This window comes from Orussus abietinus, unplaced genomic scaffold (assembly GCF_000612105.2).
Source record: "Orussus abietinus isolate OABI.00-Male unplaced genomic scaffold, Oabi_2.0 scaffold6, whole genome shotgun sequence".
Taxonomy (NCBI): Eukaryota; Metazoa; Arthropoda; class Insecta; order Hymenoptera; family Orussidae; genus Orussus; species Orussus abietinus.
The window spans coordinates 2,133,071-2,149,307 of NW_019396002.1; the positions used below are offsets into that span (position 1 = coordinate 2,133,071).

Here is a 16,237-nt window from a genome sequence, read left to right on the forward strand (position 1 = left end):
ATATATAAGAGACATGAAATCATGATTCCGCTTCTATGTCCGAAAGTGAATGCATTGTAAATTTTCCTACGGCATTTCACTGTATAAATATTAATAAACTATTTTTTTAGTTAAGATAATATTTTAACTTCGTTCAGTGGATGAAACAATTAAATCGCTGAAAAACTTGTTAACTTTTAATAAAACGTGTTTTAATATATTCTTTAAGAACTTCTGTAAATAATCATTTAACAAAAACTACGTTGAGTGGCTTAGGGACACTTCGCAATAATATTTAAATCATTTTCATTCATTGTTTTCTTTACAAACATTTATTTTCTTTAGCAAATCCATTCTGCCGTTTGGACAATTCACATTACACGCTACTCCCGCCGCTAGTACGCCACACGGCCGGGGAGGGCAGTAGGTCCGCGAGGTAACCACCGATGAATGGCAGTGTACTTAGCATTCTAGGATCGTTAAACTTCATCGCCTGTGCAAGAGTTGACGTTTAACCTTAAAGGAAAAGTGAAGCAAGGAGTAGAATTTACCAAGGTGGAAATTATTTTAACTAGAATCGTTGTATAGTTAACATTATAATTTTAAATCAGTGGTTTTCGTAATCTAATATTTATTTATTCCTGTCACTGGATTTAGTTTGTTGTATTCTTATTTGTTAATTATTTTCTTATTGACTTTTTAGGATTCAGGCTTTAAATTGTTAATTGCATCTTACAGTTTCCCACACCAGTTAAAAAATGGGTGAACGTAAAGGAACGAATTTATATTACCCACCGGACTATGACCCTCGAGTCGGTGGGCTCAACAAGTTTATGGGGACCCATGCACTGCGTGAAAGAGCTCGCAAACTACACATGGGTATCCTCATCATACGATTTGAAATGCCATATAATATATGGTGCGATGGCTGCGGTAATCATATTGGAATGGGAGTACGATATAATGCAGAAAAGAAAAAAATTGGAATGTACTACAGCACACCATTATATCAGTTTCGGATGAAGTGTCATCTTTGCGATAATCATTTCGAGATCAAAACAGATCCTGCGGTATGATTCCCATGTGCTTGTCTTCTAAGATTTATTATGTTATAATTAGGCTTAACTGATGTATATTTAAATTAACTTAATTCTTTAACAGAATTTGGATTACATCATTGTAAGTGGTGCTCGTCGACAAGAAAATCGTTGGGATCCCAAGGATAATGAACAGGTAGTTCCAGAAACAAAGGAAGTATCAAAAAGACTGTATGACGATGCTATGTATAAGCTCGAACATGAAATTGAAGATACAAAGACTGCACGATCGCGTGATTCTGCTCTAGATAATGCTATTGCCCTTAATGAGGCAACTTGGAAGGATGACTACAGCTCTAATTGTGCTCTACGTGCTGCATTTCGAGTAATTCAAAAAAACTATTATTTACCTTCCAGGTTTTTTCTCCAAAAGATTTTTTACTTCATGAATTATTCTAGGCACGGAAAAAAGAACTTCAAAGTAAGCAAACGACTGACCACAAGTTACTGACGAAAATGGGTATTGATGTTGATCTTGTTAATGAACATGAAGATGATATTAAATTAGCACGTTTACTTATGTACAACAAGCAAAAAGGTATGATACGCAGTAACTATTACAATAACTTAGATTCTTTCAAGAGATTGATAAAAATAATTTCTCTTGCAGAAACAAAGAAATCAGGTTTGCGACTAAAGCGATTAGTGTCCATTGCAAGGTCTAAAAAGGCAACAAAAAGTACACAATTAACTTCAACCAATAAAACGAAATTGCCATCGGTTCCTCCAACACAAGCTACATCTTCTACAGGATCTTCTAGCACCAATAGTTCACTTGTTGGTTACGATTGCTCGAGTTCTGACAGTGATACCTAGTTTCCTTCAGGTTTAATAATAATANGTAAAAAATAATAAGTATACATTATTTATTAACGTTTTATCAAGTTTCATAGCTTTCCTCCATTTTGAAGTACCTCTTTAAGTTATGTCAACTTTGTGTAACGTTTTCTATTCTCAAAGTTAACCATGTCACAGTTATGAAATTGATTCTCATAAAATATTGTTTCTCAAGTAACACTTTGTTACTACCATGTAACATTCATGGAAATGATAGATATAAGCCAATGATCATCAAATTAAACTTTGGTGAGTCAAATGATTAAATTATATTTCTACGAGAGGCTGTTCTTCATTTGGGTGTACCGACTGTGCTATCATCTTCTTTTTGACAACGTGAATCCTTTTATTCGAGAGACAAATGACGTAGCAGTGATCAGGATAGGTGATAGAGATTTTATCAAAGCCTTCGTCTGATGGAAAAGCCTCAGGGTCAATTTTATCAATCGATGTTACTAGACCAGCTATTATATCAGCAATTCGCTCATCATTTTCCAGCTCTCCTCCAGACTGAAATGGAAAATGAATTAGCCCATTGTTTAAAGGAATACTTTGTCATGTATTACCGCTAACACTGCACCATCTTCTGTTAAAACTAGGTAGCCAACTTGGTCTGGGATACGTTCCATGGATAGCATCTTTGAAACGTCAAAAGGTCACATTATCACAAAATACCTATGTAACTACATGAAAGTTCATGTTTTGTGATGGCATCACCATATATACTACACATTACGTCTGAAATCTATATTCTTCGCTTGATGAAAAAAATTATGACGCTCTTTGCAAATTATTTAATCAATCAGAACAAATAGCGACGAATTACCTTAATTATTTATGCGATAAAATACGCAATCTTTTTTAGAAAATACAGAAGTGATGTCAGAAATGAGTTAGTAATAGAGATGACTTGGGAGATTGCTCACGGACAGGGTCGCGCGATCGTATTCTGTGCTGCCCTCTCGTTTCGTACGTCAGCTTTCATCGATTTTTGCCCTCAAGAGCGGCGCAATGAATTTCTGGTAGGGGCAATAAGGAAATTTTTCACAAGACTAGGTGTACCTGATCGTTTGAAATTTTATAACGTGAGTATAAAGACCCTAACAAAGGGTTCCATAGCTATGAATTTCCGTTTTTATAAAGAAATTGAAAAATTGGAATATACAAAGATGTGATAAGGAACTGCGCATGCGCACGCCGGGGTCGGGGACCCTATATAAGGCCGAGCGCGCGCTCGGAGCATCACCCTTTGGTCTTTCGAAGGGTAAACATCGGGTTACCTGCTTCTACCGTAACTGATTTAACCCCAGTTTTAACCTACTGTTAAACCTAACGGTTAACCCCAGTTTTAACCTACGGTTTAACCTAACGGTTAAAAATCAAACTTCGGTTAACTTGGGTTGTGAAACCGGGCCTTATGGGAGACGTCCCCACTCCCTTCCGTTCCCTTTCTTAATATATTTAAGTTAATTTATTACGTTTGTAAAGGGCTTCGGTGCGCAGCAACCTTCACGTGGTGAGCTTGGGGGATCGGTGGTTTCCAACTATTGTTCGAAACCACCGGTTCGCAAATAGCTGCACGAGTGGTTCCACTTAGCGTGTGTTTTTTTGTCTGATAGTAGTTTAACGTAATTAAAAGTGGAAGCACTCGTTGCGTGCGTGCGAGATTGTACATTGCGGACAGGACGTTGTCGGGTATCTTTCCATGCAGGTAGTAATTTCGGATTTGCGTGCTAACCGAAGTAGATTTTTGCAGGTACGGCATTGCCGTACCTTTAGTGTATCCGGCAGCTTCCGTCGGCACCTAGTACGTCGTAGCTAAGCTACGGCGTGCAAGGCTACCTGGCTCAGGTTGTCGGTTGCGCGATGCGTTGTTTCGCTTTGGCGGCATCCCGCGGGAGCTCTGCCTGCTGTAAGCCGGGACAAGCCCGTCGACTGAAACTCATATTCGCGGGCCGACAGCCGAGCTGGGTTAGTCGTCGGTGACGGTGGAAGCTGCTGGATTGTTCGCGTTAGGAGTAGTATGCCCTTCCGGCAAATTATATCCGTAATTCGATGCCAACTGGAAATGTACTCGGCGACTTACCCTGTACTCTGCGGCGAGCGTTGTATGGACGGATGAGTATGGTATGCGAGTGGTTTGTTGTATGGATGGATGCTTATGGTATGCGAGTGGTGTGCTGTATGGGTTATGAAATCCTGGTTCTGTGAGTTCCTGGGACGCCGGGAACTCAACGGAACCAGGTGCCTATGCTTAGGCGGGTCCTAATCGCAGCGGCCTCCTCGTGGCGGGACCTGGGGGATCGGTACCATCCTTATGGGATGACACCGATCCGCGAACTAGCTGTGAAGTAGAATTTAATTAAGGTAAAATTTCACTTTCTCGTAAAATAATTAAGGCAAGTGAAGGGTAAAGTCAAAATGGGTGCCACGAATGTTCTTCCCTTACCATCAAAAGCGAGCAGTGTCGTTAAGCGTTGGCAAGCCACCACCGTCAACAGCTGCAAGGTATTACCATCACGAGTACGTGAGCCGTCAACGGCTACTGGTAGATGGCACCGCCGTTGCAAGTACGCGAGCCCCTACCAGAAATTCGTTGCGCCGCCCTTGGGGGCAAAAACTGTGAATGCTGACGTACGAAACCAGAGGGCAACACAGGAAGCGATTGCACGACCCTGCCCGTGAGCGATCTCCCAACTCATCTCTGTTAGTAAATCATTCGTGGAAAGTGCAGAAAGATGCGAGCGTTGAATTAGCTACTGCCCTCTCGCGACATTGCTTGGAGTTTTTATATTAACTCTAGATAACCAAACCTATAGAATATTTGTAACTACTTTCCAGTATCAGTGCCATCTGTAGAGTGCTTAAGAAACGTAAACTAAACCGAGAATCTCACGAAGGCGACAATTCACGAGAGTTGCCACCGCAACTGGCAGCTGGAGATCTTTGCTTTGACATTTGCGGCTTGACAGGTTTGATTTCAGTGCCTTTGCCGCTAATTTTAGCTGCGATTGCGTTTAAAGTGTTTCTTTCCAGCAGTTTCTTTATGCAGCACTGTTTTCGGGACAATTTTGAACTGGTAAGCGGAAATCGTTAAGGACTTTATGTTATCTCACTTGCCACATATGCATTGTAACCTCACTTAGACGATACGTTTCTCTATTTCAGATGGATTTAATTTAATAATTTGCACTGCACAACAAGTTATTTTACGAAGAAAAAGTCTGTTCTGTTGATCATGTCCATTGACTCGCAATGATAGTCTTACGACGCAGGACACTCGTCAAGATTACAGTGTGCATGATCTATGTGATCGGCGTGCTGGTCATTGCCAAACGAATGTTAAGAGTAAACGATAGCTTTGCCTTTGACAAGCAGGCATTAACATCACCCGAGTCACTGTCAAGCGCACAAACACTTGAAAGTCCTCATAGGCTAAGTTGGAGAATTAAAAACAGGGACAAGTGCGTTTGTTTGTGGCATATTTAGTTTTGTGTTTAAAATGTAAAGAAGCTTATGCAACAGTAGCTTGGGAATGTTTCAGATTTGAAAAGGCAATCCAGAAGTTTGAGAATGGAATTGTACCAGGTCTTGGAGATGGAGGAGAACCGGTCTACCTAGAAGGAGAAGAGAAAATCGAAGGAGAAAAAGCTCTGCGGACGAAAGCACTTAATATCATTGTTTCCAATCAAATATCCTTAACGAGGAAATTACCAGACGTACGCGATCCTAGGTAAAGTGCTTTCCAATTAAGAATTTCTATTTTATTTTTTATTAAGTGCGGAATGTAATTAAAGTATTATCACAGTTGCATGGATATTACGTACGATAAAGACTTACCAACTGCTAGTGTAGTCATAATTTTTTACAACGAACCATGGAGTGTTTTGCTACGAACTGTACACAGTGTTCTGGGTGGTTCACCTACTTATCTATTAAAAGAAGTAATTTTAGTAGACGATCACAGTGACGAAGGTAATCCAAATGTATTCTCATATGGGAAATGATTTGTTGGTAGTCTAGTAAGTGAAATTCATATGAAATGCTTTACTTTTAGAGGAATTGCAAGGCCAGTTGGATTATTACTTGGCAACACGCTTGCCAACAAAAGTCAGGCTTCTTCGGTTGCCGGAGCGTCTGGGATTGATACGCGCTCGTCTCACTGGTGCAAAAAATGCTACCGGTGATGTACTGGTCTTCCTTGATGCGCATTGTGAAGTAATTCAAGAATGGTGAATATCTCTTGATTATAAGTGAATTAAATATTCGGAGAACCTGGTATATCTACTTTTAGGCTGGAGCCTCTGCTGCAAAGAATTAAAGAGAAGAACACTGCAGTACTGATGCCAATTATTGACAATATATCGGATGAAACTTTAGAATATTTCCATGGTAACGAACCATCCTATTTCCAAGTTGGTGGGTTTACCTGGTCTGGCCACTTCATGTGGATAAATATTCAAGAAGATGAACTTCGATTTCGACCGTCTCCTATTTCACCTACCAAGTCACCAACAATGGCAGGTGGACTCTTTGCGATAGACAGAAAGTACTTCTGGCAGATTGGCAGCTATGACGACAAAATGGATGGCTGGGGTGGAGAGAACTTGGAGATGTCGTTCAGAGTAATCATTTATGAATATTGCAGTAATTAAGAAACATGAATGAAAATCATCTGTTTCTTACATTTCTGACAGAAAACTTCTTTTAAGGTTTGGCAGTGCGGGGGAACTTTGGAGACTATACCCTGCTCTCGAGTTGGCCACATTTTTAGGGACTTTCATCCTTACAAGTTTCCAAACGACAAAGACACCCATGGTATAAATACTGCACGATTGGCTTATGTGTGGATGGATGAATATAAAAGATTATTTTTATTACATCGTGACGAGTTTAAGGTATGGCAAGTAATTTTCCTAATATGTACTAATGTTTCGATTATAGTTTATTCTTGTATTAAATTCTTTTTCTGTTATTTCTGTTAAATGAAAACTAGGATGATCAAGAATTGATCGGTGATATTAGTGAACGACTAAAGTTACGAGAGAGATTAGGTTGTAAGAGTTTCCGGTGGTACTTGGAGAATGTCTACCCTGAGAAATTCATTCCGGATGAAAATGTAATAGCGTACGGTAGAGTGAAACTGCGAGGTCGAAATGTTTGCCTGGATAATTTGCAGCGGAATGAAGAGAAACCTTATAACCTAGGTCTCTACAGTTGTCATGATAAAGTCTTCCCCAGTCAGGTTTGTATGTCAGTAAAATTTGTGACAAAAGTCTATTAAGACGAAGATGACCAAATATTTCTTTACTATGTTATTAAATTGTAGTTCTTTTCTCTGAGCAACATTGGTGAATTACGGAGGGAGGAATCTTGTGCCAGGGTAATAAATAATCCAAAGACAAAGAAGCATATGAAAGTTCAAATGACTAAGTGCTCTGGCTCAAAGGGAAATCAAGAATGGTTACTCTCTGATGTAAGTGTACTGCACAGATTATTATTTTTCGGCAGAAAAGTCTAATGTATGAAATTGTTTTGAAATCATTTCCAGGGTGGTAAAATTGTCCACGTGGAAACTGGCTTGTGCTTAGATGGTACTGATCGTAACTCTGAACAAGATGTTGTAGCAAGAACTTGTTCTGACGCACCTGATCAGGTTTGGCAGTTTGATTTCTATGGCGAAGAAATTATTCCAAGATAATGATCGTGGATTGAAAAGATTATCAAAGTGATACGTAAAGCGAGAGTATAATATTTTTATAGGTTATCTTACGTGCCTGCCAACTTATTGACTGTCTCCTAAAGGAGGCAAGACAATGAGTTGGGATTTATTAATTCAGTCATTGAACCAGTTTCAAAAGTAACAGTTGTTTTTATGAGATGATATACAGTAAGACTTGTTGATAACTCTAGACTTTCTAAAAGCAAATAGTTGTATTTGGAAGGAAGATCATTTTTGAGGCTTGCCAGAGGCTGGTAACGACAAGATACAAGTTATTTCTGCTACTATGAAATCATGTCTTCCAAAAACTTTCCTACAATTGCAACACTGTCAAGAGTTCTGTCATATTGCTAATAATCGGTGATATTTTTTTAATGGTTTTTAAAAAACTAACTCATGCATGACAGGTAGTAACATAATTTAATCATCAAAAGTTTTTCGGACGTCGGTAGAGATTTTATAAATAATTCTAGTTAAACAAAAAAAGAAATAAGAGAAAACTGTGATTCACTCCAATCAAAAATTTACTTGGATGTGAGACTGAGGTGAAGCAATGTTGTGAACTATAGAAAAGGATGCTTCCTATTTTTTTCTCGTATGTCGTGTTAGTTTCTATATTTTATTTTTACAATGTGTGGAAAATTAGACAATATGCAGTACATCTTAGAGGGTTTAATCTAAGATGTGCAAAGTACCTGGTTTACAACCCGGTGATAATGTTTATTCAATGTTATCAGAAGAAATGAATCTCTGTTCAATGTTCTGCTTAAGGTTGGAAATAGTGATCATTTCCACAGGTGAACTGATTATTGTCCGGTAGGGTGTAGGATGTATTATTGCGTGTTTACTAGGTTTTCTGTTGTGGTTATTTATCGTTTTCTCCTTTTTTTTTTTTGAAGACTCTAAGTACGTTTGTTGAGATTACAAGTGCATTTTGTAAGTTGCATCATATATTAAATGGGTGGTCAATAGCTTTATTTAATCGTTAAAAGAGGAACACTAGCAACAGAAATATGTTAAATGATAAAGAAATATTTATATTCTTTTACGTACGAACATAAGAAACGTTTAATGTTTCTTTTCCCCTGGAGAAGATTCTTGTAATAGTTTGCCTACAACTATGATTACAAAATATCATAAATTTGTAATGCCGTGTAATTTTAATTGTATTGATTTTTTGGTTGTGCCTTACACTCAAGGTAGCATAAGACGGTTGTAACGAATTAATGGGATTCACTCTTTTATCAAGAGCGCAACAGCTGTCTTCTGAATAGAAAATGTACAATAGGTGTAAAATAAACGTTATTTTTTTAACTTTATAAAAAATTGTCTTAATGTTGGGAATATCATTACACATACAGTCATATTCATTATAGTAAAGCATCTTCCGAACGAATGTATTCTCCAATGTCTGCTTGATGAAAGCAGACAGTTGCCATTGGATCGACGTGTTTACAATCTGCTGTACTTTTAGCAGCAACACCAAAGCCCTGAAAAAGACCTTCATTATATTTTACTTCAGAATGTCTATACCTCCATTTTATTTTTTACGTACCAAAGGTATGTCATTCATGGAATATATAATAACTCCCTGATACTGCGGGGTATTTTCTGTAATACGACCTAGCCCAGACTTCGTTATATGATGACCATATAAAAACTGTTGTTCTGCTGATGACTTTAACCATACTTTGTACTGGAAAGTTGGAAATTTCAATTTTGACTTGACATATGAGGTATGTTAAACAGAGATTCAAGTTACAATTACCTGTGCATATGGAGCCAAATAGTGTAACGCAGTAATATGTAACCTAAACTTTCCTGTCTTTGTGAACTTCCCAAAGCATATGCCTACACTGATTAAATTGTCTGGGCTAACTGTATTAGCCAATGATAAAATCTTTTCCGATACGTAGTAGACTCGGTTTTTCTTTTCTCGAAAACAATAAATGCCATCAGGACGATCCACAAGAACTTTAACGTTTTCGCCGATACTGAAAAGAAATAAGCATGATTTGAAATGCAGATCTCGGAAAGTGTATAAAGTTCCATGATTCTGTACATTAATGAAATGAACTTAATATGATTATAAATGCAAACCATAACCTCTAGAAATCTCTGTATTAACTTACTATTTTGATAATTTTTCAAACAAAAGTTTCATTTTGTCCTCTGGCAACCGTTTCATTTTTTTCTACTTTTATGAACTACTTTCACAGTTTATAATAAAATTTGATAATGGAACGCAGTGATGAGCAGAGATGAGTCGGGAGATTGCTCACGGGCAGGATCGTAAGATCGCATCCTGTGCTGCCCTCTGGTTTCGTACGTTAGCTTTCACCGTTTTTTGCCCCCAAGGGCGGCGCAACGAATTTCTGATCAGAGATGAGTTGGGAGCCAACTCATCTCTGGTTTCATAATCAGAAAGAGAAACAGTTGATGATTACAGATTAACCTGCCGTAAGTTTGACGTAGATTCATGAAATAGAAGATATTTATTCGTGTCAAGTTTAAAAATGCACAAATATGGAAGTAAGAAACGGGTTTGCTTTTAATTGCATAGAAATATAGGGCTGCGTATGCGTGGGCAAGTGTGTGGGAATTAATCGGCTTCATCAGATAAGGTTAGGGTTGGATTGGTGTCGTCAGTGGCGAATAAGTCGGTGGTTCAAGTTTGATTAGTCCACGAATATGCATAAAAGAACTATTATTTTAACCGTGAGACTGAATTGTTGAAACAGGTTTAGAACTTTATAACCTAGATGAGAGAATTTCGAGAGAATAATGAAATAGCGTTATGTAAACTGACTTAACCTAATCTATTGTCGCATGCCAAACAAATGTAAAAGATAATAACGAAGTTGACGGCTTAAGAAAATATGATTACTAAAGACGATGAACGCTATAGACGGCAGCAAGAGGAATTCGTTTCAAATCACGGCGGCACGACGGCACAAGAAACCATTTTCTTGATTATGCCAAATGTCTGCAGTCTTCTTTTGACGACAACCACGATGGGTCTGATTGGTCAATACTTGAGCAAAAACGTCAAGACATTCCTAGAGTTTTTGTTAATCATTGTGCCATGCATATTATGCTGTACGGTGCTCTCGCAACATGTCGTGTCCGTCTGTGTTACTATGATAATGTTGTCCCTCATAAATATTTTTCTTATGAGGATTCCTATATATTCGCTATCTGCTACGGAGCCAAGACCAATGATTGGTAAACGTCCTTTCATTACGATCTTCCGAGCTCTCACTAATGTGATTACAATAATTTGTATCCTTGCGGTTGACTTTAAAGTCTTTCCGAGAAAATTGGCAAAGACCGAAGTATATGGGTACAGCTTGATGGATACGGGTGTGGGTCTCTTCATGGTTGCGAATGCCCTTGTAGCTCCGGAAGCTCGGGATTTTGGAGAGAAGCCAAAGAAATACTTTTTTAGGTCACTGTTAAGAAGTCTGATAAGCTCTCTTAAAGACAGCATGTCTTTACTGCTTCTTGGGATGAGCAGATTTATTGCAGTGGAGTATTTGCAGTATCAGCGCCATGTTACGGAATATGGAGTACACTGGAACTTTTTTGTAACACTGGCATTTGTTAGAATATTTGCCAGCTTGATTACTAGTACCATAAGCTCAAGATATTCACTGCTTTCTGGTATTTGGATTATAATGATGCATGAGTATACTTTGAGTAATGTTGGACTGAAAAAGTGGGTTTTAAGTAATGCACCAAGGGATAATTTTATATCGGCAAACAGAGAAGGACTTATTTCAGCACCAGGATATGTTGGACTATATTTTGTTGGAGTTGCTGTGGGAAGACTCGTTCATGCAACATATCGTTCTTTGAATGAAAATCCGGAAGCTCGCAAGCACCAAAGTGCTGTACTTGGAATTCTAAAGCAGTCGTTAGAGATAGAGTATAACGAATCAATGGTATTGTGCATTAAACTGTCATTAATAGCAGCCCAGGCATGTGCGGTTACTTTGGTTTGTGATTCTTATTTTGGAGTTTCGCGAAGATTGACAAATGCTGGATATTGTGCCTGGATTACTACCTTGAGTACTGCAATGCTCACATTACTCCTACTTGTAGAAATTGTTTCTGATATTTTAATACATGCTACTGTGACAAACAAAACATCGTCAGAGAAGGATGCTGGAAAGATGCAAAAAGGCAACGACCAGAAATTTAATGAATCAGAATGTGGTTCAATTAGAAGAATACCTGAACTTTTTGAAGCAGTTAATTATAATGGGTTAGCATTTTTCCTGTTGGCTAATCTTTTGACAGGTGCCATTAATATGGCAATACGGACATTATATACCGATAATTTAAGAGCTATACAGGTGATCATGGTTTATGCAGCTGTGAATATGCTAATTTGCGTAATACTTTTCAGATATAAAGTACATATTAAGCTCTAACGAATACGAATGTAAACCAAAGGCAATTGTTTCTGCCATAGTATTGATGTTCGATAGGTCACAAAATAAAATCACGTTTAATAAAGATTTTTTAGGAAATTCTATACTTTAATAAAAAGATCACTTTGTACAAATCTTGTATCTCCTGGCATAGGTCTGTAAATGATTTAATACTTTTCTACAAATAATCTCAGAATATGTAACATTTAAAATATAACTACATTATCAAAATTGATCAAATATCAATACCTACAAAAATGTTACACCTCTTGTTATAGGTCGTCTCTAATTAGATTTTTGTGATTTGTTAAATTTGTTTCTAAGCTCTTCATCATAAAGTCTTTAAACTTATTATGGTTCTTTACATGTTTTTCTGCTAGTGTGACGATGCGCAAAAACTCCTTGACATCAAAGCTATAATTAGTGAATTTGGCATGAGCTCCGCCATCTGGATGAGTTCCCTGAGAAAGGATGAAAAATATGAGCACAGTGGCAAATTATATTAAGTTACGTTAACAATCCTGAAGTTCTTACAGGATCCTGTTGGACGAGTTTTTCGAGATTTTCCCATGTGAAGTATTTAATTCCACGTAGCCTTGCTAAATCCTTGTAACAACTAGGATCTTCACAGTTGTACCTGTAATGTTTCTGTAGATCTAGTATTCTGACTTATTTTAAATGATTTCTGAACACTTACAATTCAAAGACTGCCGCCCAATCTGGGAGGAACATCATATGAGTTAATCCTGCGCCATGGATGCCAATGAAAATATCTGCGTTACTACTGATTTCCAGCTGCTTTTTAAATGACATATTTTTATTATAAACTGCCTGTAAACCAATGTAACTAAATTATTCCAATATTTGCATGATTATCCGTTTTTGTAAATATTTTTTTTCACCGAAGTTAAGCCATTTTAATATTTCGGAGAATTCAGATAAATACCTTCTTAACGTGGTAATTAGGATTTTTCTTCAAAGCAGTTACCAGTTCATCCTGATTCAAAATGTTTCTATATTGTGTATCTCTACTGAGTAGAACTACCCGGATCTTCGAACTCTTTCTTGGATGCAGTGGAATTTTTAAACGATGCAAAACGTGTTCTTTGAAAGCTTTGAATAGCCCACTTTTTTCACAGCCATAAATCTAAACATCATTAAAGCACTGATTATTGTTTTGATTGTTTTCACGAAGAATCATATGAAGGAAGAATTTGTTACTCACAAGAGGCGTGTTGTAGTATAGACCGAAGATCATACGAGGTAATAGAGGGAATACTACATTTTTAAAACATACTGTCTCTCCTCTAAATGTCTTAAGATCCCACAGTGGGTTCCTTGTAAATGCTTTAAAGGTGTCCTTAAATGCAGAATTATAGCTAAAAAAATTAATATTATTAATAGTTTTGCATTGTATCGTAGTTATAAAAGATTCATATGTATACTTGTAGCTTTCCCAGATCAGGATGTTGTTGTCCGTACTGAAAGCAGCAGGATGCGAGAGATTTACGTGGAGAGATGCATAGAGATTAAAAAAGTCGCAGAAGTGATGGTACATGTTCACTGCTGTAACACAATATCTTAAATAGTAATATTAGAGATTCTTATCTTCGAGCATTTAATTGTTACAAATGAACATACTAGCATCAATCTTCAGGATGTATGTCGGTTTTTCAATTACAACATCGCAGAGTCCCGATGTAATTGGTCTTTGAGGTAGTTTTCTAAAAAATCTCAGTTCTGGTCCCCAAGATTGCAGTGGACTGAGGTGATCAGCTTGTTCTTCCAGCTTCTTCTCATTCAATCTGAATAAAATCCATCAGAAAATGCTCTTTCATTTAGCAGATCTTAAAAATATACAAAGGAATTCAATATTTTATTTAGTATTTACGTGCAATATCCTCCAATTTGTCCTTCGGACAGAACATCCATTTTGTACCTTATCGGCTCTTTTCTATTTATTAAATCAGTAAAGTTGAGCATGATATTTCTTCCTCGGCAGAATCTCATGTGCTTGGAACACTCCAGTGCCGAATCATCCTGAAATAATAAGTTCATTTCCGTTACCATCAACATACTTCCCTTAAATCTTTATCTTAACAACAAGCAGATTAATACTTACTAAAAATAATGGAGTACAGAGTACTGACATCTCTTTTCGCTGTTCCTTTATGTACCCAAAATCGCCTTGATTATAAAAGGTATCTAACTGTGCCTTCTTCGTTGCAACCCATCCTTTATGATCGCCTGGACAATGTGGAGTGGAGAATGAATTTTTTGATTTGCAATCATCTTCGTATCCCCAACATGCTTCTATATTTAAGTGTTCCTAAAGATTAAATTTAAATGTATCAACTTACTCATCGTTTAATAGTTATGAAATTTATATTTAAGAGAGATCAGCCTTTTCACCTTATAAGGGCACATCGAATCATTCTTACATTTTTCTGCTATCTTAGGAAAAGAATGAAAATAATATTTTAAGTGCTCTTCTGGTAAATCAATGTCGGTGTAATTTAGACCCATCGTAACAGTGAGTGCCGATGTAATTAAAATAAGAGTATTGGTGAACAGTCGATGATCCATTATGTGTAGAATCGTAGAAATGAATGTAGGTGCCTGATCCCCTCACGCTGACACTATTAGGGAAGGTAGAAAGGAACCACCTGTTCAGGTGGCCTTTCAAATATTGGCAGGAGACACAAGCACACATGTATAGGACAAAGTTAATCAGAATTGAAATTATCTTGATTTTGACACTTTCTCCGACCGGATGCTTTGAACTTCATCCCTTTGCGTTCACTGACTCTGATAACCCTTGAAGATCTCCACGTGGGAAGGTTCCTGAATTTCTAATCCATCCTCTCCGTTACATTTGAATGGTTTCGCCTATCGATAAAGTAGAACGTTCTATTCGTCGATTTTCCGATTACGCTTTATTACCGACTGGAGATATCTATTCTATGGTTTACCATGCAACGCTCTCTTCTGTACCTACTTTATCGGGACAGTTTAAAAAGATGGCGCCACGTACGTTATCTTACCAGCAGGCAATACTCCAAATTATAAGTGAAGAACTTGGTCTTTGCGAATAGTAACTAAACTGTTTTATTTCGGTTTTGAGAGACGAGGGATAGTAAAAAGATAGGGAAGTGTTTGTTTCATCTAATACGAGGAATATTATGTTGCAGGTATAGCAAGGAATGAGGTGTTGTTGTTCGCACTTCGAAAAGTGTAAAACAAGTCGCTTCAGAGGTTAACTGGATGGACCAATTATGGTATTAGTATGAGGTGAAGATGCATATCGCCGAAAATCGGTCAGCTGTCTCAGAGGTTCGAAATTATGAGGTGTGCCCGTCGGGAAGATCATTTTCTCGGATCTTGAGAAAACATCCAGAGAGTGGCCCGAGTTGAGAATTTTCCCTCCGAAATTGAAGGCAAAGCCGCTAAGTTTAACGGATTAGGGTCTTTGGAGCAAGAAGGGAAGAGAGATGACCTCGCCGAGAAGAAGTCAAGTCCTCTTTGTTCAAGAGTTAAGATAAAGTCGAAGACAAAGACGGAGGTGGACCGAGTAGGTCGTGTTTGAGTTCTGGCAAGACATTCCGCGCCTGCAGGAACAAACCGAACGCGCCTCGGTCGCATCCGTCGACAAAACTCAAATATTATAGGATACGTGTATTCTAGGCGAGCCGGAAATCTCGGGTGTACGACACGTGTAAATCGTCACTGCCGATCTACATACTTGCAGAGTGACCTGGCTCTTACACGAGGCGCTGGAGACGAGTTTGTTCCGCTCAGGGAAGCGTTTATATTGCTGCGGAACAGGCGGGAATTTACAATTTTGTGCATCATAAGATAACGAATACTGACCACTAAACTACCGAGGTTATAATATTAGTAATCGAATTATTTTTAATACTGCAATGGAAGTAGTAAACCAGGAAAAATACACTTGACGCTATATAAAATCCTAATACCGCTCAAGATCGTGTTCACAAGGGATAAGAAACGATGTGATATTTTCTCGGCATTTTCGCTTAAAAGTCGCTTCGAAAGCACGGAAAAGCTTTGTCGCCTTGAGAGTCCTAAAGGCTGTTTACCCTGCACTTATGGTGCAGCGCTGTCGACGGTTTGGGCCAGTCCGAGGGTGGCAAATATTTACGCGC

General features: G+C 37.9%; 6 protein-coding genes across 13 annotated transcripts; 3 read left to right on the top strand and 3 right to left on the bottom strand.

Moving 5' to 3' along the window:
- The first annotated feature begins 352 nt into the window (after window positions 1-352).
- Window positions 353-1,928, top strand: LOC105704488 (coiled-coil domain-containing protein 130 homolog). 3 transcript variants are annotated; one of them, XM_012433753.2, is made up of 5 exons: window positions 353-534; window positions 683-1,049; window positions 1,141-1,401; window positions 1,476-1,614; window positions 1,687-1,928. In XM_012433753.2, exons 2-5 carry the CDS (start codon window positions 738-740, stop codon window positions 1,890-1,892), a joined length of 918 nt encoding a protein of 305 aa, XP_012289176.1. In that variant the 5' UTR covers window positions 353-534; window positions 683-737; the 3' UTR covers window positions 1,893-1,928. The 3 variants fall into 3 exon arrangements, with proteins under 3 accessions (XP_012289176.1, XP_012289175.1, XP_012289177.1); XM_012433752.2 differs by having other exon boundaries at window positions 354-534; window positions 718-1,049; XM_012433754.2 differs by lacking the exon at window positions 353-534 and adding an exon at window positions 555-642 and having other exon boundaries at window positions 718-1,049.
- On the bottom strand, window positions 1,926-2,865 carry LOC105704493 (ragulator complex protein LAMTOR4 homolog). Its single transcript, XM_012433760.1, has 3 exons — window positions 2,740-2,865; window positions 2,480-2,551; window positions 1,926-2,423 (listed from the first exon to the last, which is right to left on the bottom strand). The coding sequence occupies exons 2-3, from the start codon at window positions 2,549-2,551 to the stop codon at window positions 2,181-2,183; spliced, it is 315 nt and encodes a 104-aa protein (XP_012289183.1). The 5' UTR covers window positions 2,740-2,865; the 3' UTR covers window positions 1,926-2,180.
- Window positions 2,866-4,842: 1,977 nt separating this feature from the next.
- Window positions 4,843-8,954, top strand: LOC105694225 (polypeptide N-acetylgalactosaminyltransferase 1). Its single transcript, XM_012414693.1, has 10 exons — window positions 4,843-4,992; window positions 5,082-5,377; window positions 5,458-5,646; window positions 5,722-5,888; window positions 5,971-6,145; window positions 6,208-6,538; window positions 6,626-6,811; window positions 6,910-7,158; window positions 7,243-7,389; window positions 7,465-8,954. Exons 2-10 carry the CDS (start codon window positions 5,169-5,171, stop codon window positions 7,612-7,614), a joined length of 1,803 nt encoding a protein of 600 aa, XP_012270116.1. The 5' UTR covers window positions 4,843-4,992; window positions 5,082-5,168; the 3' UTR covers window positions 7,615-8,954.
- Window positions 8,777-9,823, bottom strand: LOC105694229 (60S ribosome subunit biogenesis protein NIP7 homolog). Its single transcript, XM_012414701.2, has 4 exons — window positions 9,768-9,823; window positions 9,404-9,629; window positions 9,191-9,331; window positions 8,777-9,125 (listed from the first exon to the last, which is right to left on the bottom strand). Exons 1-4 carry the CDS (start codon window positions 9,821-9,823, stop codon window positions 9,006-9,008), a joined length of 543 nt encoding a protein of 180 aa, XP_012270124.1. The 3' UTR covers window positions 8,777-9,005.
- On the bottom strand, window positions 9,556-14,919 carry LOC105694226 (EGF domain-specific O-linked N-acetylglucosamine transferase). Of its 6 annotated transcripts, none has more exons than XM_012414696.1 (11): window positions 14,484-14,919; window positions 14,194-14,400; window positions 13,963-14,111; window positions 13,713-13,876; window positions 13,517-13,637; window positions 13,297-13,450; window positions 13,018-13,218; window positions 12,769-12,902; window positions 12,606-12,708; window positions 12,325-12,532; window positions 9,556-9,629 (listed from the first exon to the last, which is right to left on the bottom strand). In XM_012414696.1, the coding sequence occupies exons 1-10, from the start codon at window positions 14,655-14,657 to the stop codon at window positions 12,344-12,346; spliced, it is 1,596 nt and encodes a 531-aa protein (XP_012270119.1). In that variant the 5' UTR covers window positions 14,658-14,919; the 3' UTR covers window positions 9,556-9,629; window positions 12,325-12,343. The 6 variants fall into 6 exon arrangements, with proteins under 6 accessions (XP_012270119.1, XP_012270120.1, XP_012270117.1 ...); XM_012414697.1 differs by lacking the exon at window positions 9,556-9,629 and adding an exon at window positions 12,159-12,227; XM_012414694.1 differs by lacking the exon at window positions 9,556-9,629 and adding an exon at window positions 12,207-12,244.
- On the top strand, window positions 10,048-12,205 carry LOC105694228 (uncharacterized protein At4g17910-like). Its single transcript, XM_012414699.2, has one exon. It carries the CDS (start codon window positions 10,515-10,517, stop codon window positions 12,069-12,071), a length of 1,557 nt encoding a protein of 518 aa, XP_012270122.1. The 5' UTR covers window positions 10,048-10,514; the 3' UTR covers window positions 12,072-12,205.
- Window positions 14,920-16,237: the final 1,318 nt, after the last annotated feature.